The 25,903-nt window shown below is 41.8% G+C and overlaps 1 protein-coding gene and 2 long non-coding RNA genes across 6 annotated transcripts; 1 reads left to right on the top strand and 2 right to left on the bottom strand.

Moving 5' to 3' along the window:
* Positions 1–3,033: 3,033 nt before the first annotated feature.
* On the bottom strand, positions 3,034–4,855 carry LOC307030375. Its single transcript, XR_013805638.1, has 4 exons — positions 4,610–4,855; positions 4,365–4,520; positions 3,435–4,227; positions 3,034–3,202 (listed from the first exon to the last, which is right to left on the bottom strand). It is a non-coding gene; the product is annotated as an uncharacterized lncRNA (long non-coding RNA).
* Positions 4,856–6,495: 1,640 nt separating this feature from the next.
* Positions 6,496–9,936, top strand: LOC307029635 (uncharacterized protein; the record flags this gene model as incomplete). Its single annotated transcript, XM_079665716.1, has 4 exons — positions 6,496–6,540; positions 8,384–8,554; positions 9,016–9,220; positions 9,632–9,936. The coding sequence occupies 4 exons, from the start codon at positions 6,496–6,498 to the stop codon at positions 9,934–9,936; spliced, it is 726 nt and encodes a 241-aa protein (XP_079521842.1).
* Positions 9,937–14,399: 4,463 nt separating this feature from the next.
* On the bottom strand, positions 14,400–20,564 carry LOC307030040. Of its 4 annotated transcripts, XR_013805497.1 has the most exons (6): positions 19,551–20,564; positions 19,275–19,373; positions 16,698–16,809; positions 16,350–16,515; positions 16,059–16,213; positions 14,400–14,694 (listed from the first exon to the last, which is right to left on the bottom strand). It is a non-coding gene; the product is annotated as an uncharacterized lncRNA (long non-coding RNA). The 4 variants fall into 4 exon arrangements; XR_013805498.1 differs by lacking the exons at positions 19,275–19,373; positions 19,551–20,564 and adding an exon at positions 17,867–18,768 and having other exon boundaries at positions 14,402–14,694; XR_013805499.1 differs by lacking the exons at positions 19,275–19,373; positions 19,551–20,564 and adding an exon at positions 16,907–18,767 and having other exon boundaries at positions 14,403–14,694.
* Positions 20,565–25,903: the final 5,339 nt, after the last annotated feature.

Here is a 25,903-nt window from a genome sequence, read left to right as displayed (position 1 = left end):
TATTGTTATTAACTTCAATCAAAGTCAATTTAAATAGCGGGCAAGATCTTTCCAAGGGGTAAAAAGGCTGCTGCCGGACTACTGACTGGAAGTATTGCTGATATCATGTCTACCATATCCTCTTAAAATACTCTGTCCAACAATATCAGTTTCATGAAGAAAGGTGTTTTAATGCTGATTCAAAATAGCAGAGAAACATGCATTCTTGTTCTCAGGAGGGGACATTGACAGAGGATTACTCAAAAAGTACACAGTAAGTACTTCATAGTGCTTGTTGTGGGAGTAGTTTCACTACTAGCCTACTAAGTCCAACAGGATTGATCTCACGAAGAACTATTGGCAGAAAAATAATAACAAACTCGAGAGACGGCTGAGTTGACCGCAGTGCCGAATCGCTGTATAGTTGAAATCTCCAAACAATGTTGTCCATTTTAGACATAGGCCTATTATATTTACAGTCCTTAATAACATCCATTTTCTGGGCTCAATATGTGTCTTGGCTGTTTTCGTTGTGAAAACAAATGGACCGTAGATACACGGATTGACCGTCCTCATCGGCGCTCTTATTTTGAAAAACAACTTCCGGTAGCAGAATATGAAAAAACGGGAGGTTTTCTAGTGATTTAATTTTTTGTTTTGAGAAGTAGAAAATGAAAATCATCCCATTTTTTAAGTTTAGTAAATTCATGACAAAACGTACACTGACCGTACAGGGTCAGTGTACGTTTTGGTCATTGGATTTTCTTTTCACAAATGGAAATTCAAAAACAAAAAACTACTGGATATTTGATTTTCGTTTTAAAATTGAAAAAACTAAATTGAAATACAAGGCGTTTTTCTTTATCATGGTAAAAAATTGTTTTACTAAACTTAAAAAAAGGGATGATTTTCATTGTCTACTTCTCAAAACAAAAAATAAAATCACTAGAAAACAGAAGCAAAAAAAGGCCCCGTTTTTTCATATTCTGCTACCGGAAGTTGTATTTCAAAATAAGAGCGCAGATGAGGATGGTCAATCCGTGTATCTACGGTCCATTTGTTTTATGCTGGAGATGAACAGAAGAAGTGTGTCTGTGTGTTTTGCATTGAGATCGTTTGATATGCTGACATCTTGCACATGTGCCTTGTGGAAGTTAATAAATGAAGGTTTTCTACACCTATAATACCCTTGCGGTCTGAGTGGTGTAACAGTAGCAGTCAAATTAGTACCGAGTCCAACAGTGTCAGTTTTATTAAGAACTTGTGGACACAAATATTTGTCTCACTCATTGAATATAGCAGGGGAAAAAATGAAAAGCAGCTGATTTGAAAAAACAAACTCGAGAGACGGCTGAGGTAACCATGGTGCCAGAAAGCCACAAGTGGGACAGTGCTCTGTCCCACTTGTGGCACAAACATACTCTAGAGTTTTTTACCACAAGTTCTTAATAAAACTGACACTGTTGGACTCGGTACTAGTTTGACTGCTACCAGAAATGAAATTAAGTAATTTTTCCTGTGTACTTTTTGAGTAATCCTCTGTCAGAGTCCCCTCCATAGTAGCCTACATAATGCATGTTTATCTGCTATCTTTGATGAGTGATTAAAAGACAATGCTTTCTGCTTGTGCTATACTCTTCAAAATAAAGGTTCTACGTCTTTGCCTTTAGACTGCGGTACAAATATACGTATATTATTATGTTCATACATGCAGAAAGTACAGAAGACAGTCTGTCCGTATGTCTGTCTTTCTATGTATATGTCTGTCTGTCTGTCTGTCTCGATGTCTTTCTATCTCGATGTCTGTCTGTCTTTCTTTCTGTAACTATATTTTAGAGTTTAAAGCGTAGCCACTTTTACTCCACTACATGTATTTAAAACCTTTAATTACTATACAGATTTGGATGAATGATGTAAAATATAATCAAGTGTTAAATCAGACTTTAGTTCCACCTGGAATAAATCCACAAGCTACCCTGCAGTATACAAAGTCATTCAAACTAGCTAGACCTTTACCAGCTTTGAGAACACTTTCATGATCAATCATTATAAAACATATCATATATATTATTCTGAAATGGACCAATCTGCACAATGACTACTTTTACTTTAAAGGTGACCTATCATGCAAAATGCACTTTTGTACATCTTTTATACATGAATATGTGTCCCCGGTGTTCCAGGGAACTCACCAAGTGTCAGCAAACACAACCCTCTCTATTTTCATTCATACCCAAATCTCTTAAAAAGGGGCCGCAACAGATCTGATACAGACTGATCCAGATCTGAACACTTCTCTGACGTCACAGAAGTGGCGCTACGGCTATTGAGCCAACTCCACCAATCAGGAGGAGACAGCCATGGACATTGCCGTTCGAAAGCGCTGGAGACGCTGTAGTACATATGCCAGGCCTGTAGATGGTGCTGTTCTCACAGAATCAGCACATGCAAAGACAGTATTAAATTGAGCGAAATGAGGAATGGCTAAAATGCATGATCTGTTCGGTATTTTGTAAAATAAAAAGTATAAATATGCCTTATATAGGTATGGTCCTACACTATATTATTCAAATATAGCATGATCGGTCCACTTTAAGTATATTTTGATGCCAATACATGTCTACTTTTACTTGAGTAACATTTTGAACACAGGACTTTTACTTTTAACAGAGTATCCCTACACTCTGGTACTTCTACTTTTACTCAAGTACAAGATCTGATTACTTCAACAACCTCTGATTAATGGTTGATTTCCAAATGTTCTGTTAGTGCGTGAATGATAAAATAATAGTGTTTGATTGTATTGCCTATGCAGCTATTTCCCTGTGTTTAGAAACATAATTAAACATACCGTGGACACACATTCAAACAATTTTCCATTTATTAAACATTGCAGATGAACTCATACAGTCATACAGCTAAAGAAAACTACAACAATTATTTTCTGTTTGATGATATCATGGAACCTGGAATTTGAACACACAACACTTAACAATAAACAATAAACTTAACAATAAACTTAACAATAAACGACTGAACTGCTGTCCCCTTTAGGGTAGGGCCCTTAAAGCATCCAGTGCTGCAGACAGTCCAGCAACCTACACTGGCTTCTGATCCCTGCACTTAAGGCATTGTGGAGATGTTATCCTCCACTCCTCCACACAGAGCCTGCATCCCACGATGCTTCGGCAGAAGGAGGAAAACATGGGTCCAGTCATTGTGTCTTTAAAAAGAAAAATACAGGTTTTTAAAGATATGCTGATAGTTACTGATTGATGTCATGGACTGTATTTCTGAAGCATGCACTCAAACTGAGAAAGATACTGTTCAGAAATAGATTTGAAAAGATTAACTTAGAATAATATGAAAATCCGGCACCTATACATTTTATTTTTTAAATATTGTTTAGTACTAATAGTAATAGCTATTATTCAAAGAGAGGATGAAAACAATACCTCTGCAGATCAAACAGCTAAATGCCTGTTTGACTTGTGGCCTTGGTACTACCAAGTCATGGCTGGCTGCCACTATGTCAGAAATCTTCCTGGTGACTTCTTCCAGGCCTTGGGATGCATCCAGCAGTTTCTCCACCTTGTTGCTCAGTGTGTGGACTTCAGATAGCTCATTTCTGTTTTTGTCACTTTTTGAAAATAGTTTAAGTATTAGCAGTCATTTAACATTTTTTCTTCATTTGATTAGAGATAAAAGAAAGTTATGTATTTCATGGCAAATTAGATGATGCTAAATAAACAAGAGCATGTGGAAACATTTCATTTCTTGAAATTACATTTAAAGGATATTGTTTATAAATGCTGATTGTAGAACGGATGTTGACTGTGACTCTTCATACCATGTGTTGACCCACAGAGTACTGAGGTGTGCTACAGTGAAGCCCATGCTTATGAATGTCTGCCCCAGATGGCAAACGTATATAGCCCTTGAGCTGCAAAAATGCTGAATGACCAGAAAGCAGCCTTTTTCAAATAATGAGAGGGTTTTGCCAGCCTGTTGTTAGCGAGTAAAATAAAGTGAAATTCTGCATATCGTGACCCTTCAGTTTGAGTGCTAGCCCTTCTTTACACATTAAATAATTTCCCCTATTGATAGACCAATTCAAACCTTCTCCAGACAAAATCAGTTTTGTTATCCAACCACACCTGCTTCTTGAGCTTCTTCGACGCCATTGCCTGAAAGCAGAGCTCTCAACAGCATGGCTCTTTCTTGCATTCGGCTTCCAGTACAAAGACCCTTTATGAGAGAAATATAAAGAGTAAAAGCACGTGAAAAAAGAAAATGTTAAAAGGGGCACATTGTTGTACTGATAGCACTTTCAGATCCTTATCTTTTGCACAAATGAAAATGAAATATAGAATGATTACATTTACCAATTGTCTGTAAGGATGTACTCCTCACTGTCTCCCATGGCCACACTCACTTTTCCTGTGATCAGTGGAACGCTTGCCTCTGATTCAACAAATCTGATCATGACCACCCTTGTGGAAACAATCTTTCCATCCATTATGTCTGAAAGATGTATTGACCTGTAATGCAAAAAGAACAGTGACACACATTTAGTTAGCAACATGGACTAAAGCGTAACATTCTAAAGCATGCCCATGCATCTCATTACCTTTGAAATGACCGAGGGGTGCAAATTGATCTAGTCAACTGACTCGTGTTTGCAGTAAACATTGGCTGGCTATGACGAAAAGCAAACGGTCGTGACTCAGCTGGCTCTGTCTGGATCCTTTGAGTCTTCCCAGGTTTTTCCCCATGAACCTCATAATGACCGTGATCAGAGAGGTCCAGGGAGCAGGAACACCCACTATCCAAAGGAAAAACCGCAATGTTGGCGGCATCAGTGATGAAAAGGCTACCTGCGTTGACCTAAAAGAAAATAACACATTATAAATATTTCACAATTTCCTTTTAAACAATCACTACATTGTTCTTTGTCTTTCCATGTGTGCCCTTGCATAATTTCTTCCTTTGTGTCGTTTCTTCAATGGTGGTAGTGGTTTATTAATTGTATTAAAAAAACATGCAGTTAGCAGTTAATCCTCAAGATTATTTGTATGCCTATATCAGACCTCAGTATCAATCTAAATGTCAATGACAAGATTAACGCCTGTACAACTGATATAGTTTATGAATAAATGTCTTGCTGGACTGTAGCCTACGACTAAATTGTCTCAGGGCTGTCACCAAGTAAATGCTATTTTTAAGTTATTGAAGTTTCTTCTTGCTTCGCTTCTGAAAAGTTCAATTATAGTTATGCAGTTATTTGCGCAAAACAGTTCATATAAAATAATTATCATTGAATCTTTTCACATCTTTTCATGCCATGTCTATTTTGTGCACCAAATTAAGGAGGGTGTAGTGGTAAGAATATCGATATATTAGTATGGATAAGCAGTACCAGTATCGGTATCGATAAAATCCTAATAATATCCTTCCCCATGTACAATGTGATATCAAAATATAGTTTTGTTTTTAAATTGAATGATTAACTGACTCTCTCGTCCGGATGACTCGTAGCTTTATTGCTATTGAAACAAGGTTAGCTTGTTACACGTTAACACACCATGTGCCTGTTCAATCAATAATTAATCACGGATCTCTTAAAAATACCTGAAAAATGTGACTGATTCTGTCGAAGCACATGTCGTCTATTTTAAGAGTAATTCGCTGGCTGCCTCTGAAAATAAAGTATGAATCAATCTCCGTGTTTATTGTTAAGAATTTATTGCTATCGCCGTGTGCGACAGTCGTTCTTGGCGGTAATGCACCCTGTGTGGATTTACGGCACCATGCCGTAAATGTACCATCAATTTACACCAGCACTGCTGCGCATGACAGGAAAGTTTGATCGCGGGAAATATAGTCACCCTGCTTAATAATAATAATGGAGTCCAGTTTGTTTAGCCTACAGAGAAGTTATACAAAGTATGATAAAAGATGGTTATACTGATCAAAATATATCCGATAATCTCCAGTATGAATGTGGCTTAACAAAAGGGTTCTCCCAAACAAACATCTGTCGCTTTTGTACCCAAAATGGTATAGGCAGAGACCTCTACTTCCCAACTGGAAGTAGAGGTTGCTAAAGCAGCTGTTGAGGTAAGGTAGGCCTATGGCTTAATTCAGTGATGTAAAGTAATTACGTAGATTTACTCAAGTACTGTACTTATTACTTCATAGTAATTGAGTGGTGTAGTGACGCGTCCTAAAACCCGGAAGTAAGTTCCTTCTGATTCCCCTCAACAAAAAAGCTATGCAATTTCTCCCTAGGATTTTGGAAAATAGCTCGAAATAAGGTCTGTGGTTGACACACATTTAAGAGACGGATCACGTTTTGTTCAGTCGAATAATCTCCACAAAAAAATCTTTCGATTCGATTTATGATTATAAAAGTAGGATGTCTATCCTACTTTTATAATCATAAATCTTTCGATTCGATTTATGATTTTACGACGCGTCACTGCACGACTCTATAGCCTACTGCTGGGTTTCAAAATGCCGGGAGGAGTAAATGGCCAGAAAGAATCCAAGAAACTTCTTGTAAAATTAACAGGGTTTTAATTATAGTAAACATGACGTTGCTCTGAGGCTGCGACGGGAGAGGGGCCATATAAACGTTTCAGATCCGATTATAAACTCTCTGGTACTTCCAGTCTTCTCCCATTGGTTGGCGGCGTCATCTTCCGTTGCCCTCTATTGACGTAGCTAAAGATCCCTTCATAAGCATTTACATAGCTATATACATGATAGTTAACCATATAGTAACAGTTGATATTTTAGCATCGATGAATGGCAGTTGGAGACGGTGTGTTTAGTATGTAACGACACACGTTTTTATTCATCTCTTCACTAATGCTGCTTGATATGCTACATCCTACTGTGAATGCTAAAAACAATGCAACTTCCGGTTCCGGAAGCTACTACCCCGATATTTGTCCGTGGGGGTACAATAGTGGAATAAAGTTCCGGTTTAATTTGTATATTGATTATTCTCACAATACAAACAAATTTAACGAGCCCTGAATTATGGGTTTTCTTTGAGACGTAGGAGCTGAGTTGAGGCTTAATAATGATGTGACAGAAATACTCACTAATAACTTTGGACATAATTGTGTAAATAATTTAGTTTTTGTTTTGTGTTTACAAATTCAGACTGGACCAACATATGGAAGAAAAAGTATGACTGGTTACCTGGCCTCAAAAGGAATCCGAGCATCAGAGGGGCGTGTTGGTCGTGTCCTCGGAGAAACTAACCAGCCATATCATGCAGATCGGTAGCGTGTAGGTAACGCGTTACTGTAACGTAACTACTTATTTGCAGTAACTAATAGCGTTACTAGTTACCTATTCCCATTAAGTAACGCTGTTATAGTTACTGTGATTTAAATGGGTGCGTTGCTGCGTTACATTATGTGATGGAACTGAATCGAATCTCCCTGCGGATGTAACTTACAGGCGAATACAGCGATGTCCTCTCACAGCACCATGGAAAAGTGAAAGTAACCAGAGAGGAGTGATGATTGGTTAACGCGGGGTAACATTTAAGCCAATCAGAGACAGAGTTGGGCGGGTCTTGGCTTATGGGGAAAATACACACACAACAACTCTACCACCAGCACACACACACACAATGGCAGATGAAAGTATCAGCGAGAGCAGCAGCGCATTTGAACTTTGGAAATAGAACCACTATTTTTAATTTTTGGGGATAAAGGACGCAAAAAAGCTTTCGGTAAAATGTAAACTGTGTGCTGGACAGAAAGCATTGTCCACATCGAATAACAGCAATGCCAATCTCCTGAAGCACCTAACTAATGTACATGGGGCTATAAAACTAGTCGCCAAAGACCCCACCGTCAACCAATGTCTAAACATATCTTTTGTGTTTTATTGTTCCACTACATTTCGTAATGATAATTGCTACAATGATGGGGAGTTGTCTTTTCTCTTACTGTGCCACAGAACAACACAAAAACTGGTATTTGTATTGTTATTATTTTTAAAGTAAAGTAAAGTAACTTGTTACTAGTTATTGTTATAATTTAGTAACTACTAAAGTAACTAGTTACTTTTTTGAGAGCAGTAACTATAACTTTTACTTGTTACTTTTTAAAAGTAACTTGCCCAACACTGATAATAATAACCTAATAAAAAGGTTGTAAACAGCAGACAGTAAATAATTTAGTAAACGATCAGTTAAAGAAAAACACAATGGCTAAATGCAGCTTTATTTGAATAGTTTTATTTTGGAAAAATATTGTAAATCGAATACTTCTTAAACTACTGACAGGTAACCACTGTATATTGTACGTTACTTTGTAATTGATTGATGAGATCAACATTCTCATAACAACAAACATGAAATTCTGTTACATGTCATAAGACTTTTGTATTGCTGTTTTGCAGGAGTGCTGTCCTACGATATGGAATGTGGGACCAAATCCGAGTAGACCATGGAAAAGAATTCTACTTGACTCTTTTCATGCAGGAGAAATTGGCAGACTACCGGAATAACACAGGCAGACAGCCATACATGCAAACAAAGTCAACACAGGTGAGTTGTTTTTTTATCTGAATTACAATGAACGTGTTTATACATTACATTACATGTTACTTGTTAGACGCTTTTATCCAAAGCGACTTACATACTCAATACTGTGGACAATCCCCACATAGCCATTTTTGTCTTTTATTCCTCACTTTATCTGCTGTAATCATGTCAATTACCCTGTGGCGAGACAAATAAAAGATGTCTGATCTCATTCCATTATTCACCCAACTGCTAGCTGATAAAGCTGTCAATAGACCCATGGCGTTCACTAAACTTCTCTAGGGGACTGCTAGCTTTTTCCTATGACATAGGAGAGATACACAGTACTTTTGAACTGGATACAACAGGAAATGGATAACATACAAAGCCAGAAATTGGGAAAGAAATTGGGAAATTAACAATGGGAAATTACAATGTGCTCTCTACATTTGACTCTTCTCATTTTTTTTTTCTTTAAATTACAGAATCAAATTATAGAAAGGATGTGGCCAGAGAAAAACAACAGGGTAAACTACCCTCTGAAAGGCGCACTCAACCACCTTGTTGACCAGGAGGAACTAAACCTTGAAGACAACATCACACGATATTGTGTGTCCACTCTTACCTGTCAGGTAGCCAAAATTGGACTTGACCGGATGGTGCAGTCCTGGAATGCACACAGAATCCAAGGTTTGTATAGCAGTTTTCAGAATTGTACTTAAGCCCCATAACAAATTACCTTCTTTATGCATTTTTATAAGTTGTACTTATATCCTACATTTGTTTCTCTCTGTATCCCCTTTTTTACACTAGGTTGATGTTTATATGTGGCATGTATATATTCCAATAATTGTCTGAGTAAAGACATATCTACTATCTAGTTTATAGATTGCTCTTATAGCATGAAACATATATATCTGTCAAGTACATAAACAGTAACATTAAAAACATACTTTTTAAAGTTTGTAATAAGTGTACTAATAGCACAAGTAAAACAAATTGTGAGGGCAGGCCATGATTACACACTGTGTGTGGTTCATTGATATGCATGATATGTAACATTACACTAACAATGGCCACTTATTTGTGTTTTTTTTTAAGGTAAGGGTATCCCAGATCAACTTGCTCATGGTGGATGCCCAAAGAGACTGCCTGCAGATCTTTTGCCTGAAGCTACAGATGCTGCAGACTGCTATCATCAGGAAGTGGGGTCCTCTCTGACACGAGTGTCGCTGTTTGGGAGAAACCCATTTGCCACTGTGGAGCACCAGAAAGCAGCTGAACAAGAATTTGCTAGGAACTATGCAGACATTGCTGAACTCTTTGAGCGTGCCATTCATAACGAGCCAGCACCATTCCAAAACGGGATAAAGGATCTCATTGACATTGTAAGAAGATATGTGTAAAGGCAAGTGCAGGGAGCCAGTGTATAACCAGGTTGCTGGACTGTCTGCAGCACTGGATGCTTTAAGGGCCCTACCTTAAAGTGGACAGCAGTTCAGTCGTTTATTGTTAAGTGGTGTGTGTTCAAATTCCAGGTTCCATGATATCATCATACAGAAAATAATTGTTGTAGTTTTCTTTAGCTATATGAGTTCATCTGCAATGTTTAATAAATGGAAAATTGTTTGAATGTGTGTCCATGGTATGTTTAATTATGTTTCTAAACACAGGCAAATAGCTGCATACGTAAGGCAATACAATCAAACACTATTATTTTATCCCCCAAGCACCAACAGAACATTTGGAAATCAACCATTAATCAGAGGTTGTCGAAGTAATCAGATCTTGTACTTGAGTAAAAGTAGAAGTACCAGAGTGTAATACTCTGTTAAAAGTAAAAGTCCTGCGTTCAAAATGTTACTCAAGTAAAAGTAGACATGTATTAGCATCAAAATATACTTACATTAAAGTAGTCATTGTGCAGATTGGTCCATTTCAGAATAATATATATGATAGGTTTTATAATGATTGATAATCAAAGTGTTCTCAAAGCTGGTAAAGGTGCAGCTAGTTTGAAGGACTTTGTATACTGCAGGTTAGCTTGTGAATTTACTCCAGGAGGAACTTAAGTCTGATTTAAGTGTTGATTACATTTCACATAATTAATCCAAATCTGTAAAGTAACTAAAGGTTTTAAATTAGGGCTGTCAGTCGATTAAAATATTTTATCGCGATTAATCGCAGATTGTCCATAGTTAATCGCGATTAATCGCAAATTAATCGCACATTTTGTATCTGTTCTAAATGTACCTTAGAGGAATATTTTTCAAGTTTTGAATACTCTTATCAACATATGAGTGGACAAATATGCTTTATGCAAATGTGTATTATCATTTGAACAATGACAAATATTCTCATGAACATTAAACACAACCTCTGAACATTACAAATATTCGAAAAGATTGAGAAAGAAAAATACTGCCATTAATAATTCAGTCTATCGTGTGTGTGTGTGTGTGTGTGTGTGTGTGTGTGTGTGTGTGTGTGTGTGTGTGTGTGTGTGTGTGTGTGTGTGTGTGTGGGGGTGTGTGTGTGTGTGTGTGTGTGTGTGTGTGTGTGTGTGTGTGTGTGTGTGTGTGTGTGTGTGTGTGTGTGTGTGTGTAGCACCAGATGCTAACAACAACAACAACAACAACAACAATACACGTAAGGTCTCTCTCTCGCGCCACACACACCCTCCCGGTCCTCCCGATGGCCAGTCGGTGCCTGCCGGTGAGGGTGGAAGTGTGGTCTGCCGCAAGCGGACGGCAGGAGCGGGGCTGTCAGCTATGGAATGCCATTTAAAGAGCCTGTGACACGAACCCAACAACTGTTGTGCAATGAAATAGTGGGCTACTAGTAATCTCGAACCGTCAGTTTAAAAAAGAAAAAGCGATACCGTTCCGATAAATATCAATAATTTCGAACATCGCGGGAAAATTCCTTCGACTCATTTTGAGGTTTTGGGGGAAGCCGGAAGTGACGTCAATGCGGGAATGCTTCACTGTGCGGCGAGAGAGCCAAACACGGACAAAGTGTGTTGTCATGCGTAGAAATTGTGAATTACTGAGTTTAGGCACGTTAATAACGTTTTAATGAAGTTGACTACAGTATATTCATATTTGTCAGTGCTTTCATGTCAATTCGGTGAACATAAACATAAATGATCGTGGTGAAGATGATGATTAAATTAGGATTAAAAATCGGTAGTGAGAGCTGCTGAATTTCCTCCCGTCGGATGTGATATAAAAACAAATCGATTATTTTTGTAAACTCAAGTGGATGAAACTACATTTATTAGTGCTTTCATGTCAATTCGGCGAACATATTATGATACATTAAATGATCGTGAGGATGATGATGTAAAAATCTTTTGTTTGAGCCGGTCTGCATTTCCTGATGAGAAAACAAACCTTAGCTTTTTGTAGTTGCAGACTCAGTGGTGTAGTGGGCGTTGGACGCGGGGGTACGCCGTACCCCCACTTATTTGAAGCATGATTTCTTTTTTAAATAGTCTAATACATCTAAAATCATTGCCAGTGTTATCAGTTGCAAGTGTGTGTTTGTTGTAATAATGACGAAAACATAATAGGCAGATTTCACTGTAATTATAATAAAAACGTAGCTCAAGCATTTATGCAACTTGATTTGAAGCGTGTGTGTGTGAGGGGCAGAACTGTGTTTGTAGGGTGACCAGGTGTCCCGCACTGTGCGGGACTGCACACACAGCATTTTTATTATTTGTCCCGCGTCCCACACATTGAGACTATGTCCCGCATTTGAGTGATAGTCGCGCAGAAAGGCCGTATCGGTTCGCTGACAGCCGGCACCGCCCTTTATTATTATATTGTCTAAACGGCATCATGTAAGTTGCGCTGACAGGCGACACAGAGGTCCCCAAGCCCCCCCCCGTTGACAGTTCACGAGCGCATCCATAGTGTCTCCCGTCCACCCACCACCCCGTCCACCCAGTTAAACATCCCCACTACACCACTGGTTGTAGTAGTACACCAACATGGATTAAACGTGTGGTTTTTTTTACCACAATGTTGGGGAAATTAATGGATAAAATGCACGGATTATTATTATTATTATTATTATTATTATTCCCACTCCGATCGGGACACTAGGTCCACCGTTTCCCCGCAGCGAGGCTCCCCCCGTTGACAGTTTACGTGGGCTGGGCTGGGTGCAGCGGCGGAATGGCCATCGGGACGAATCCCGATGGGCCGGTACCGAAGTGGGCCGGTCGGATAAGTCACTAGCACATCCCCCACTCCCCCCGTTGACAATTTACTAGTTGTACCGAAGTGGGCCGGTCGAGAGAACCGGGCTGATTTTTAGTCCCAGTCCACCACTGGCTACATGACCGTATGATCGCCCATATTGACGCACCTAATTCCTAAACTTCTAACAGATACAAAATAAACCGATCCTTCAGCCTCATATGAGCTCTCAGACACGTTCAAAATTAAACTGTCATCGCTGTCTGAGCTTGCTGCTGTGTGCGCCATCGTGCGTTTACATGCAGATGCTGGGATCCTGAACGGTGCAGCGGGAGCGCACCTGTGCCCGCATTGACGTCACCCATAATTTGGCGGGACTTGAAGAATCCCCGAGAAGATCCAGGAAATGGTCAACATTGAAGGGCAGATTAATGGTTATCAAAGTACAAATATCCAAAATCAGTTCAGTAACGGTTTTCAAGGGGACAATATTTATTCAAATTGATGGGTTTGGATGATGGGGGAAAATCGTGTCACAGGCTCTTTAAGCCAAAATTAAATAAATAAATAAATAATTAAATAAATACATATATATATATATAAATATGCCTATGAAATAAATTCCGAAATAAATAAATGAGGCAATACATATGTATAGGCCTACATGTACATTTAAACACATTTATTTATTTATTTATTTCAAGAGACTTTTATTTCATAATGACACATTTATTTATTTCAAGAGACTTGTATTTCATAATGATACATTTATTTATTTCAAGAGAATCGTATTTCATAATGACATATTTATTTATTTTAAGATGACTTGTATTTCATAATGACCGGGGCGTGGTTAGCTCACAGATCCAGAGACCCAGACCAAAGCAACAGCACCATACTGACTACTCGATAAGAGGAAGAAAATGGAGGAGAAGGACTATAAGGCAAACTACTAAATTCTCAGTCAGACATCGCATGTAATCTGATACTCTAAATTTCACCCGCCAGAAATGTTCGCTTCTTCTTCTTCGGTGTAAATTGTCCGTTGGCAAACCAGTTGACTTCTTCTTCTCTCGGTTTTTTGGCGGATTGCAAATAACTTTAAGGTGCATACCGCCACATACTGTACATGAGTGTGAATCATCATATCATTCCATCTCTTCACTCATGGACGTATCTATGATCTAATCCAAAAATAAATAAATAAAAAACATAATAAATAAAACAAAACAACAATTTATGATCTTTCTTGACCTAATGTTAGATCATTTTACCTACCCATGTTTCACTAAAGGTAAACAGTGCCTTTCTGGTAGCTCTTTCTCCCTCTCCTTTTGTTCCCAAAATACCAACCACACTCCATTCCCTCTCTGCCTCTAAAACTTTATTCTTTAGTTTTTCTCTTTCAGCTTTATAGATGTTCCACATTTTCTTTAACTCCACAGTTCCTACACTTGTCACTGTTACTTTTCCCCATGACATGCTTCGTACCATTCAATGCTGTGTGATTTATTCTGAGTCTAGCTATCATAATTTCCTCCCTTCTGTTTCTTACTTTATAAATATTTGTCTGCTGGCATACCAGCAGACCAGCATTTATCTATCACCAGCTTATGTTAGTATTAAATATACAATGTATTCTGGTAACTATCAAAATAAAGAAATTGTATAGTGTTCATAACAGTATTTTTATTTAATAAATTATACTTAATACAATAATATTGCAAAAAAAACCTACATCTAAATAAATATATCATCTAAAATAGATGCATTTGATTTAGAAATAACAAATATAATTCAAAATGTAAACAGCAACAAAGAAATTATAAACATTCTTATTATTTTTCTTGTTAATATCCATTATCTTCTCTGTTATGTATCTTCCGGTCTTTGCCAATCTGGCCAGCATTTCTTGGTCCTCCACGTCTTTCTCGTACAGCCACTGCTTGAAGCAAACTGAAAATAAGAAACAACAATGTTTTAACAAATCGTATTAAATTATGTGATGATAGAACTGCAAACAGAATAGCTGTAACTTTAACAAAATAAATAACTGAGTTACCTCTAATCATTTACCCATGTTTGTATCATTGAGATAACTCTGTGTGTTGCTGCTAGCATACATAATATATACCTGACGTGGAAACGTTACTCGAGGATTGGGCTACAGAGCTACTAGAAAGACAGTCGAACCCGGTGCATTCCTCCGTCTGAATGTGGTGCACTTTTGCTAAATGTTTAGACAAATAGCTTGTGTTACCGCCCTTACATGCTAAATTCTTATTGCACTTTTGGCAACGAGCATTTTCCACCTCAAGACCAAGCCCCCAGGAAGTGCGCCGGACTCTGAGGAAAACATTTGTTGTGTCCAAACGGCGGTACTACAATTTCCTTATCAGTCTGTGACGTCGACCGGCCCAGAAATACTTTTTCCCCTTGACTAACATTGGGAAAGAGACGTCTGTAAATCGGTGGATAATTTTTTGGAAAATAAATAAACTACCCAGTATGAACTATTGTATAGACCTAGAATCATTAAATCCTTAAAGTTGTAAAATGCACTAAAAGTCGAATCTAGATTTAATCTCTCTCTCCATTCTTTCTAGTGAGCCGAGAGTGTGAGCTCGGGGGGCGGGGCTTAAGGGGCGCATGCTCTGTGAGCGCACAAACGGGTTTTTCTGCTCTGACAGCCAGGCTGGGTAATCTGTGACGTTTCGCTCTCTCAAAAGTTGGTCCATTTTGACTTCATGCGCCAATGAGCAGCTCTCATAGGAAAGAACGAGACCCCTCCTCCGACGCTGTATCCAGTTCTTATTATACATCCATGCTCAAGACGGGTAACATAACTACCCTCGGGGCGCTTAGTTCTCTCCGCCATGTGTTTGTGTGCGCACGCGTGTGAGTGTGTGTGTTGCATGCATGTAGCAGGTTCTGTGTGTAAACTCCCCCCCCCCCTCGCACACGAGAGATCTCTCGTCTGGATTGGAAAGATCGAAAATAAATCATAGACGCACTTTGTAGTCTTATTGCATATTAGAAACGGAGTTGGCGACAGTAAGACTGCGATATAATGTTTATGTAGATATAATACATATGACATCTATTTTTTAAATGTCTCCAGTACCGATAAAAAGATAGATAACGTTGGACCTTAACGGTACCACGGTCTTTAATAATTAAGCCCCGGGGCCCGTTAATAGCCTACTGGGGCTCGGTACCCATCCCTAGTTTTAATTATTACATCATCAATATTACATTTCAAATAACCAAGTACTTGGTATCTCACAAAGCACAAGTGGCTAGTGCTGCTAAGAACATACCTGGTGATGGTATTGCTGGTGGCTCTTCGCTGCAGGATCTGGTCGATGTCCTCCTAGCAGAAGCGATTGCCTTCGTCGTTCTCGTCCATGATGGCGGCGTAGGCTCCTTTCCTCAGGAGGTTCTCGATCTCCTACTTGGAGAACTGCTGGACCAGCTAAAGGCGACGCAGAGAGACATTTACAAAGTGGATTTAGAAAACAATTTTCGAAAATAAACTAAGCGTACTGCAACAGCGACTGACCAAAAAATAACTTGGCATCTAGAAATATGACAGATTTTCTTTTTCTCACCCCGTTGTTGTTGCCTTCTTTGTTCCCACTCATGCTCTGAAGGACTGCACGGTCCAGCCTGAGCTTCAGACTAACTTTATCCAGCATTTCCCTCATAGTTTCTAGTGATCAGACGGTACACCTTCACCGCCTTAGACTGGCCAAAACGATGACACTGAGCTTGAGCCTGAAACAAAAAATTAAAAGAGGGGTCAAAAGAGCATAATGTGCAGCTGCTGTTCAACGTTTTTAAGCATTAAATGGGAAAATATACACTTAAAGAACCGAGGGAATAAACGGAAAGACTGTTGTTGTGGTAGCCCTATTGAACTATCTTTAGGACAGACAGAGCAGATATATATATCGTACCTGCAGGTCATTTTGAGGGTTCCAGTCAGAGTCGAATATCACACAGGTGTCCGCAGCAGTGAGGTTCACAAGCTCTTGATCAGGTGTTTGATGTGGGCTGGCATGATCCTTTCTGCAGCGATAAATAAAGAAAACAAAGAAGACATTATTAATAATAGTAATGATGGTAACAACAATAATATTAGTATAACTATTTATATAGCACTTACACAATTGCAAAGTGATTCTCACAACAAAAATAAAGAACAAAACAATATCAACAATAAAAAAACGAATGATTATAGGAATGTTTAGAGACAAAGAAATGATAAACATTGTGAGAGGTGTTAACTATGTTCGTTATTCTCGCGTCCAGGAGAGAAGCTTTAAAAATGAGACTAAATGGAGTCTCTGAGAAGATTCAAATGGGATACTTTAATTAAAAAAGGTGCGGTAGTGTCATAGCCGTGGGAACATGTTTCAAATGGGGGGTGCTGTGGGGATGACACCAGGTCTGGTTCTGACCAATGTGCTGCCCTATAGGCAAGATTTTAGCTGGCAATGAAAGAACTCTACAAAAGACCAATACACTATGAAAAGAGAAACATATTGACATGGTGGACAGCTTATATAAAAAGGCTTCAAATGTATTTAGTATTATAACATGTTTAAATTGGGGGGTGGACTTCACATCGTCTAGGGGGGTCCGGGGCTGCCCCCCTGGGAAGATATTTTTAACATTTTAAAGTAAAATGCTTCAATCTGGTGCACTTTGAGTGCCCAATTACTAGAGACTGATCAAGGGGGTACAACTCTAAACACCCATATGAAAATGATCGGTTTGCATTTTATTAATCAAATAAGTATGTGAAGATTTTCAATAACCTACCATAGCCAATAACAAATAAATGTAACTTATTTTATTTTTGTTGTTCATTCATATCTTATTTTACCAGTTAACATGTATTTATGCATATTTTTAAATCTCTCCAGTTTTAAACGATATTTTTGGTTTACTGTCCTATAGTAGGCTATACATTGGAATGATTTCAAACCTGTTTTTATTTATCCTAATAATTATAAAGGTGTGCCTTGGAAATATTTGTTTACATAATTGTGATCAATACGTTTGAGACTCACTGAGATAATTTTGACTAAAGTGAACTATCTAAACCCTCAGAGTCCTTTACCTCACTGAGCCTCTCAGTCTGACAGGACAGAACTCTCCCTCCACATTATTGTAGAAACAGCTTCTTATATCCGTTAGCGCAACCGAAGCTAACAACAATCCCCGCCGGTACCGGTGCACCCCCTCTCTCTATCTCTCTCACTTTGGCTGTGAGCTGCGGGCGCCTGAAGCCAACATCCCCCACTTTCATCACTACAGCGCCCATCGTACAGGGCAAATGGAAAATGTAACCGGGGTGAAAAGGGTGTTATCTTTACTTAATTATGAATGTTGTTCGATCAAGGCTGAAAATTCATTTTTTTGGTATTATATTAGTATTATATCTTGTAGAAGTGTAGATCCCCTGTCATCCACCAGGGGGTGCTGCAGCACCCTCAGCACCCCTACTTCCCACGGCCTTGGGTAGTGTTACAAGCAGAATATTGTTCAGGTGACGGGAGAAAAGCTGCAGCTCCCTCTCGCAATGGCGGCCGTGAAGAAGAGAGCACACAAGTCTTCGTACTTCCCGCTTGCTGGCTGTTCGCTCCTCCTCTCTGGGAGCTGTAGTGACGTAGGGGACTCCCCCCTCGTTCTTCTGAGTCCGATATTGCGTTATACGGAGGATTCCGACATTTTACATTAATTGCTTACTTCCACATGCCTTTTCTCCTCATATTCTCTTTCATCACTTTTCATTTAACATATTCTAAACGCTGTAATTCATACTTTAAAAATACTAGAAATACTTCACGGCATTTTGGTTTCCGGTGGAGTTCCGGATGTTGTCACATGCTACCCACGTCTGTAAACAATAATGTATTCAAATAAACTGTACCTTCATTTAATATTCAGCATGGTAGTATCTCGACATCTATAGTTGTAGTGTTAAATCAGTAGGTTTCGGTGTGCATCACTCCATGCCATTTCGCTACTAAATTCACCTCTTTAGGAAATAGTATATTAGCCACATGCTAAATGCTAACCGGAGATGAAGGATTTTCAGAATAAAAGCTTAACAACTGGTTGTGCACGAGAACTTCTGTTTTTTTCAGTATAAAACAGCATTTAAACTGACGGTACGTTTAAGCTACATTATACCATCAAAACATTGATTTTAATTTCTAACAGAGGCCGACTACAAAAGGTAGACTCAATGGCTCTTGATTACATCAATGAGCAGTCCCAAAACATGCTGCTGTATAAAAAGAAATAGGTCCTGATTTCTTCTATTTAGTGTTGGATGATTTGTTGTATTGATTGCTGATGGATGTTAAGATATGTTTTACAATTAAAACAAAAAGCTTATTGTATTTGGAATCAAAAAGTTTACAAATCGTAGTTTTAATAAAATGACTAGCAATATAGGGTTTTTTCAACAGCGGTAAAGCATTAAGTTGCTAAATTAACATACACTGAACTGTAAAACTTACCAGTATTTAGGAAATGACCTGATCAGAAGGATTGACTAGCAAGAAAGCAAAGAGGTGGAGGAGGTCTCTGTCATGTACAACCCTTGGTAGATGTTACACCTGAAAGAAAGATAAGGAAATAAGACAACACAGGAGGACAAACACCTTCTTAAGTAAAAGACCAAATCATGTCAAGCTTTAGATCTTTCAGTCTTTATAGTGCACTGTTGGAAATGACATTCCAAATGCTAAATTCAAACTCAATACCATAAATAACTGGGTACCAAAGTGCTTTACCTGATAGAACACGTTCCGCACGGAGCAGTAACCATCCGGCTCGGCCTTTTGCTGCATATTATCTCCTCCCTCTCCACTGTTTCCAGTAGACCTCTACTGCCTCCGTCCAATAAAACAGAAATGCCCCAAAACAATCATATTTAAAAAGTTAAAAACAATAACTTGCTTTTGGCATTCAAATGTATTAGAATCTCACCTTTTTCCTGGATGTCAGGAAGGTGTTCCCTTCAGCAAAGTAACATTACTCAAGGTATATGTTGGACCCAACTCATGTACAGTATGTTTTGCATCTCCTCAACAATGGTCTGTATAGTTGAGTAGAAACAAACTGTCCCTACAGTTTCAGGTAGATTAATAAAGAAAAGTTTGCAATGACGCACAAAACCCCTCTTTGTATTAAGCTAGCTGCCACAGAAAGTACAGCTTAACATGCTAATCTGGTAGAGTTAGCTAACGTTAGCTAACTTCATGTCCAACTAAAAACCTCTAACATGCATTACATTGACGATATTAAAGACAACTTAACTCTCTCAACTTGTAAAATAACGTTAATTTAACATACCCTTAATAACTACATCACGTTTTTCAGGGGCAACACAAACTGCAGAAAACGTTAGCTGCTAACTGTTGTTAGCTAAGACAGCTAGCTCGTAACAATAGCCTCCTAGCAAACTTAAGGTTACGTTAACATTAACTTAACGTTGTAAGAAAGCAAAACGAACCTTCGAGAAATATTTTACTCTCAGACTGGGTGTAATTGTGTAGCGTTGCTTACCACGTTGTTTCGCAGAGCTTCAAGTGTAGGCACCACGAGAGGGAACCGGGACTCACTTGCTTCTGCCTCGGGGTGTACTGTCCTCAACACATATCTGTAGACAACCATCTGAAGGAGCTCATGAACATGGTCACGCCAAAGGGATTCGAGAGCGAAGTGACGGTTAGCAGCAGCACCTCGTCCATGGACACAAAGACGGACACCACCCGCCCCTTCGAGTCCTCGGTGATAAACAAGTTCCTGTCGAACAACAGCCTCGCCCTGGAATACATGAGCGGAGCCCCCGTGGTCAGAGCGTACGTGTGTCTCGACCCTACGTTCGGAGGAGGCTCTAGGTCTTGCGCCGGGGTGTGCTGCGCCGTGGAGCTGGCGGGGGGGAAACTAGTGGTGAGTGTTCACGTTCTCGGTCCAATGTAAGCCCGCGACCAGAAGGTCACTAAACATGTATCCGTAATTCAAAGTTCTGCCTCGTTCGCGATGAGCGGTTCGGTTCTCCGGAGGGCTGATGTCAAACAGGGTGTAGATGTAAGCGCCTATACGAGCCTATACGAGCCTATACGAGCCTCGTCTAGATGAGAGAGCTCCGCACACTGCCTTGTACCATAGTCATCCACGTAAGCCCGAATGTGTGTGTGTGTGTGTGTGTGTGTGTGTGTGTGTATGTGTACCAAGCTGTGTGATAATAAAGGAAGAACCGATGCACACCAGAAAAAGAGATTACATTTTCAAATTTCTTTATTGAGTACACGTAGGTTCATACAATCACCCCGGCTCCCACCCCTCTCGCGCTCGGACCCTAATGTGCGTATATACGTAACACGCCATGCAACGGTTCCTACGTCAAACCCTAGGTTCCCCTCTCCCGTTACTCGTATCGTACAAAACCTGGATAATCTCCAAACTGCCTTGTACCATAGTCATCATCTTAAGCCTGAGTGTGTGTGAGTGTGTGTGTACCAAGCTGTGTGATAATAAAGAAAGAACGATGTACACCAAAAGAGATTACATTTTCAATTGTCTTTATTGAGTACACGTAGGTTCATACAATCATCCCTGCTCCCTGTTTCTCGTATCAGACAACCTGGAGAATGACACCCTCGTAATCGCGGTCATGGACATCCTCGTAATCGTGGTCATCCTGGGGACCATGGGGACACGGGATCTCCTCGTCATCGTGGTCATCCTCGTCATCGTGGTCATCCTCGGGACCCTGGACTTCCTCGTAACCCTCGACTCCCCGGTAGCCCCAGTCCTCTCCGGGGGACTGAACGGCCTCGTACAGGTTGCCCTGCGAGGTACTCCCAACACCCAGGCGGTCAAGGTCATCGCGGGTACCTTTCTCGGCCTGGTACACGAGCGGTACGGGATAGCTCTCCTCGTATCTCGGGTTCCCCGGCCGAGGGTCCGCGGTCTGGCGAAGAACACCTTTGCGACTTCGGTGGATACTGGGGGGCCTGGACGAGTTTGTTTCCCAAAGCCGAGTGTACGCGGCGTTCGGTTCGCCGAGACTCGGTTCCCCGGATCGTGCGTCCTGCTCCTCGTCAGCCCTGGAAGGTGGGTACCGGTGCAGAGGCATATCACGGACGGTGCCCGTATTCGGGTACCGATCGGAGACTTTCATGTCCTCCAGAAAGGCGCGAACGCATTCCGCGCAGTGGCGACTCCGTGTCCTCCCGCGCGCACTCTGGGGGATAATGACACTATCGGACCGATCCGCGGGCCCGTGGCTAGGTGCTCGGACAGCGGGCGTGTCTTCCTTTACAGAGTTCCGTGACATCTCGTAGGCGCTGCGGCACTGGTCCGACATGACCGAACGACATTTAGCTATCAGCTCGAGAACGGTAGCGTAATGCCACTCCTCCCCATCGAGCGTGGACATGATGTACGCGCTGTAGTCTCGGTTGGGGCGAATGTTGTAGCGAACCGTGTTATCGTGGTCTCGCAGCAGTAGGGAGAACTTAACGCCTTCCATCTTGTCATGTCTCATGAAAGCGTAGCAACACACAGCTCTCTTACGCATGATCCCGAGAGCCTCTGTCAGTTTTCGCGTGATGAGGAACCCGAATTGGAGTATCTGCTCCGACCATGTGTACACCAGGTCTCGATCGGCGGCCCCGGGAAGATGCTGAGGCTTTTTCCTAATGGCTCCGCTTCTCTCGTTGCGATTCATCGCGGTAGATACGATGTCACCCGATGGGAACGAACAACGAACGTGCGAGTGAGAGGACAAAAGAAAACAATACACGTGCAAGTGAAAATACAAAAAACACTACACGTGCAAGTTAATACCCACGTTTGTATACAGCGGTCGGCTTGGCACTTTGAGGGATATCTCTGCGCCTGTCTTTATATAACCCTGCTCCGAGTACCCGAAAGGCGGGCCCTTCTGTAAGCGTAACTGTGCAGGGTTAGTGCGCGTGCCTCTGCCTAGCTCGTTGTTTCACGAGACGGCCAGAAACAGGGCCAATCTAATGGCTGTTCTCGTAAACCAGCTCATTCTCAGGTCCAGGGAAAACTGCAACTCTGAACAATCGTGTCGCACCAACCACCGAGCCCCCAGAAGCGAGACCCTGTCCGCCACGCGCTCGAATCTGGAGTTGTCCGAGATGAAGCTGAAATATTCCGTGAAAAGAGGCTGCAGCTCCAGGAGTAACTGCTCCCCGTTACGCACCTCCGTGGCACGTATGTGTCCGTCGCGCGAACGCCGTACCTCGAGCGGGACACGCTGCTCATCCTCCTCCTGGAATGGGAGGGGGTAATTCGCATACAGGTTGTAGAACTTGCCTCGGCTCAGGCGCGCTGCCTCTCCGCATATATTGATCAAGTTCTCGTGAGCCGCACCCGAGGCCCGCATCGTTTGCCCGCAGAGCTCCGGGTCGGCGGTCCACAGGGACAAGGCTCGGCTCGTGTTGTACTGTCGGAGGTAGCGGAACTTGACGTCCTCTGACACGCGATCCACGTAGACCAGTCGTCCCTCCGCGGTCAACCAGAAGGCTTTGATAGCCTGTTCTTTGTAGGAGACGTCGTCGCGAGAGACCTGGCTGCACAGTTCCGGGTCTCCGCTCGCCATCAGGGCGCGGTTCGCGCAAACCAGTTATTTTTCGGTTAACGGCTGGGCCCGGTCTCCCAGGCGCGCGGTGTTGCGAAAGGGCACCCCGGAGAAAAGCCAACAGTATCTGAAGTGAATCTTAAGCGGCAACACAGACTCGATTAGGGTAGATCGCGAAGGGTTCGCTTGCTCCTCGTCCGCGTGACACATCGCCAGGCTCTATGTGATAGGTTCTCCCGGGCACAATACGATGCTCTCGGTCTCGTCGCCGGAGCGGAGCTCTGGGTGTAACGCCTCGATGCGGGCGCCGTTCCGCAGTCGAGCGCTCTCGGAGAAGTCCGCGGAGACATCGTGGCTACTCGGAGAGTTGGTGAAAGACCCCATCAATAATTCCACAACCGGGCCTATCGGTGTGAGCGTGGACTGCGTGAGAATCAAGCTTTCCAAGGATGACACAGAGGCGGCGGGTGGATGACGAGAGAATATCCGAGTACAATCGACTGACAAAGGACCGTCTGGCGCAGGCTGAGCTGATAATGGAGCTCGGGCTGGAGTGCGCTAGGGCTAGGATGCGTGAGCTGCGGTTGCACGGGGCCTCGGTCAAGGATAAGTCTAGCTCTATCATGTACCGGTTCGCCTGTCTGATAGACAGGGTCTTTGAGTATTTCCAAGTCAAGGGCATGAGGATGGAGCCCTTTCAGCTAGAGCTCTTCAGGGGGGTAGTGTTGGGTGTTACCGGAAACCAGTTTGGCGAGGCGCTCTTCAAGTATAAGCACGCTCTGCTGGATAAGCTGGGATAAGCCCCATCTGGGCTCGGACAACTACGATCACGTGAACCCCGCGCTCAGTCACCTTCACCAGGTGGAGAGACAGTACTCTCGCTACGCGAACCCATACACTCTGTGCCTGGCCCCGAGACAATGCGGAAAGAGCTTGGTGATGAGAGTGTTGCTAGCCGCGGTGCTATTACACTTGGACATCAACGTATTGGTGCAGGCTCAGAATAAACACATGTGCACCACTTTGAGACTAGGGGTGGAGAGCGCGATGGACGAATTGCAGCAACTGCCATCTGTTACGTCCCAACTAGGGGAAGAGGAATGCAACACACACCAGTATGGAATTGGTATTAATTATAAGTGTTTATTTAAAACAGCTGTGAACAAAATAGCAGGCAAACAGCCTGAAACAAACAAAAGGAGCCAAAAGGGCACAGGTTGACAAATAACCAACTAAAGGAGGACTCTAAAAAGGGAGTCTAAAGACATACAGGGAAAATAAATAATATACTAAATAAAGAACAAAACGAAACCTCACTCTAAAAGTGGTACAACTAACACAGAGAATTTATACAACACCACAACTAAACTACAGGCAACCGTCACCGAATCCTAAACTATTCTAAACACTAACTAAGCTACTCTACACTCTAACTAACCACACAAGTTTAACCCCAGAACAGAGAGCAAGTAGCGAGAGGCATCTGTCCACATACAGAGCCTCCAGAATGAGGATTGTCCCCAAGCTTTGTAGTCATCTCCAGCAGGTGTGCGCCGGCTGTGCGCTGCGATTGGAGTGCGTCGGGCCCGGCGTGCTCCAATCACAATCTTCAGGAGGCGGACCAGGAGATGGGAGCCAATACCGGGAGGGCAACCGCACAGCTCATTTACATAGAACACACAGCTGAAAACACTCAGACGATCAGGAAGGCAGCAGCCGTAACACTCCCCCCCTTAAGACACAAACCCACATGTTTTGTGAACCTAAGCACTCTAACGAAATTCCTAATAACACACATTCATCACAAACTCAACCTGACACACTAACATCACAAACTCAACCTGGACACATTTACATCTCAAACTCAACCTGGACAAGCATTGGCCAACACATTCTCTGAACCCTTTAATGACGGGTGTCTACTGCTGTAGTCCCGCACAATCAGAGCCCATTGCATGAGCCGCTGGTTGTGCTTGGACACGCTGGGGCAGAATATGAATGGATCGTAACAGGTACACATCACAATTGGCCAAAGGCTGGGTCCAACATCAATCTTAGCATGTTGTAGAGCCAACACTAACACTAAGATCCGATACACGAGCTGACGCTCTCGGGTTACCGGGAGTGTCGAGAAGTCTAGAGGCTTGTCTGAGCCGGCGTGTTGCGCCAGTCTCGCGACATCCTCACGAGGAGGAGGGGGAGCCACAATTTCTGGCTTCTCCTCGGACACAGCTTCATCTGAAGGCACAGGCACAATCACAGGATCAGATAATGAAACATAAGTGTCACGTTTACTTGCCTGTGCGGGTGCGTGTGTAGCCAGGCCAATGCCTTTAGGCGGGGATACATTCTGCCGCAGTTCCTTACGTTTCAGAGCTGCACAGTTGGCAATGACATGTCCAGGTTTATGACAGTAAAAACACTCTCTCTTTTCTCTGCTTACATTATACACATTTGCTGGCTGATTAAATGGTGCGGCTGACACGTGGCGGGATCTCTCCGTAGAGACAGGGGAAAACACAGTTTTAT

Source organism: Notothenia rossii (assembly GCF_949606895.1).
Source record: "Notothenia rossii genome assembly, chromosome: 2".
Lineage (NCBI taxonomy): Eukaryota > Metazoa > Chordata > Actinopteri > Perciformes > Nototheniidae > Notothenia > Notothenia rossii.
This window is presented reverse-complemented; position numbering and strand designations above follow the sequence as displayed.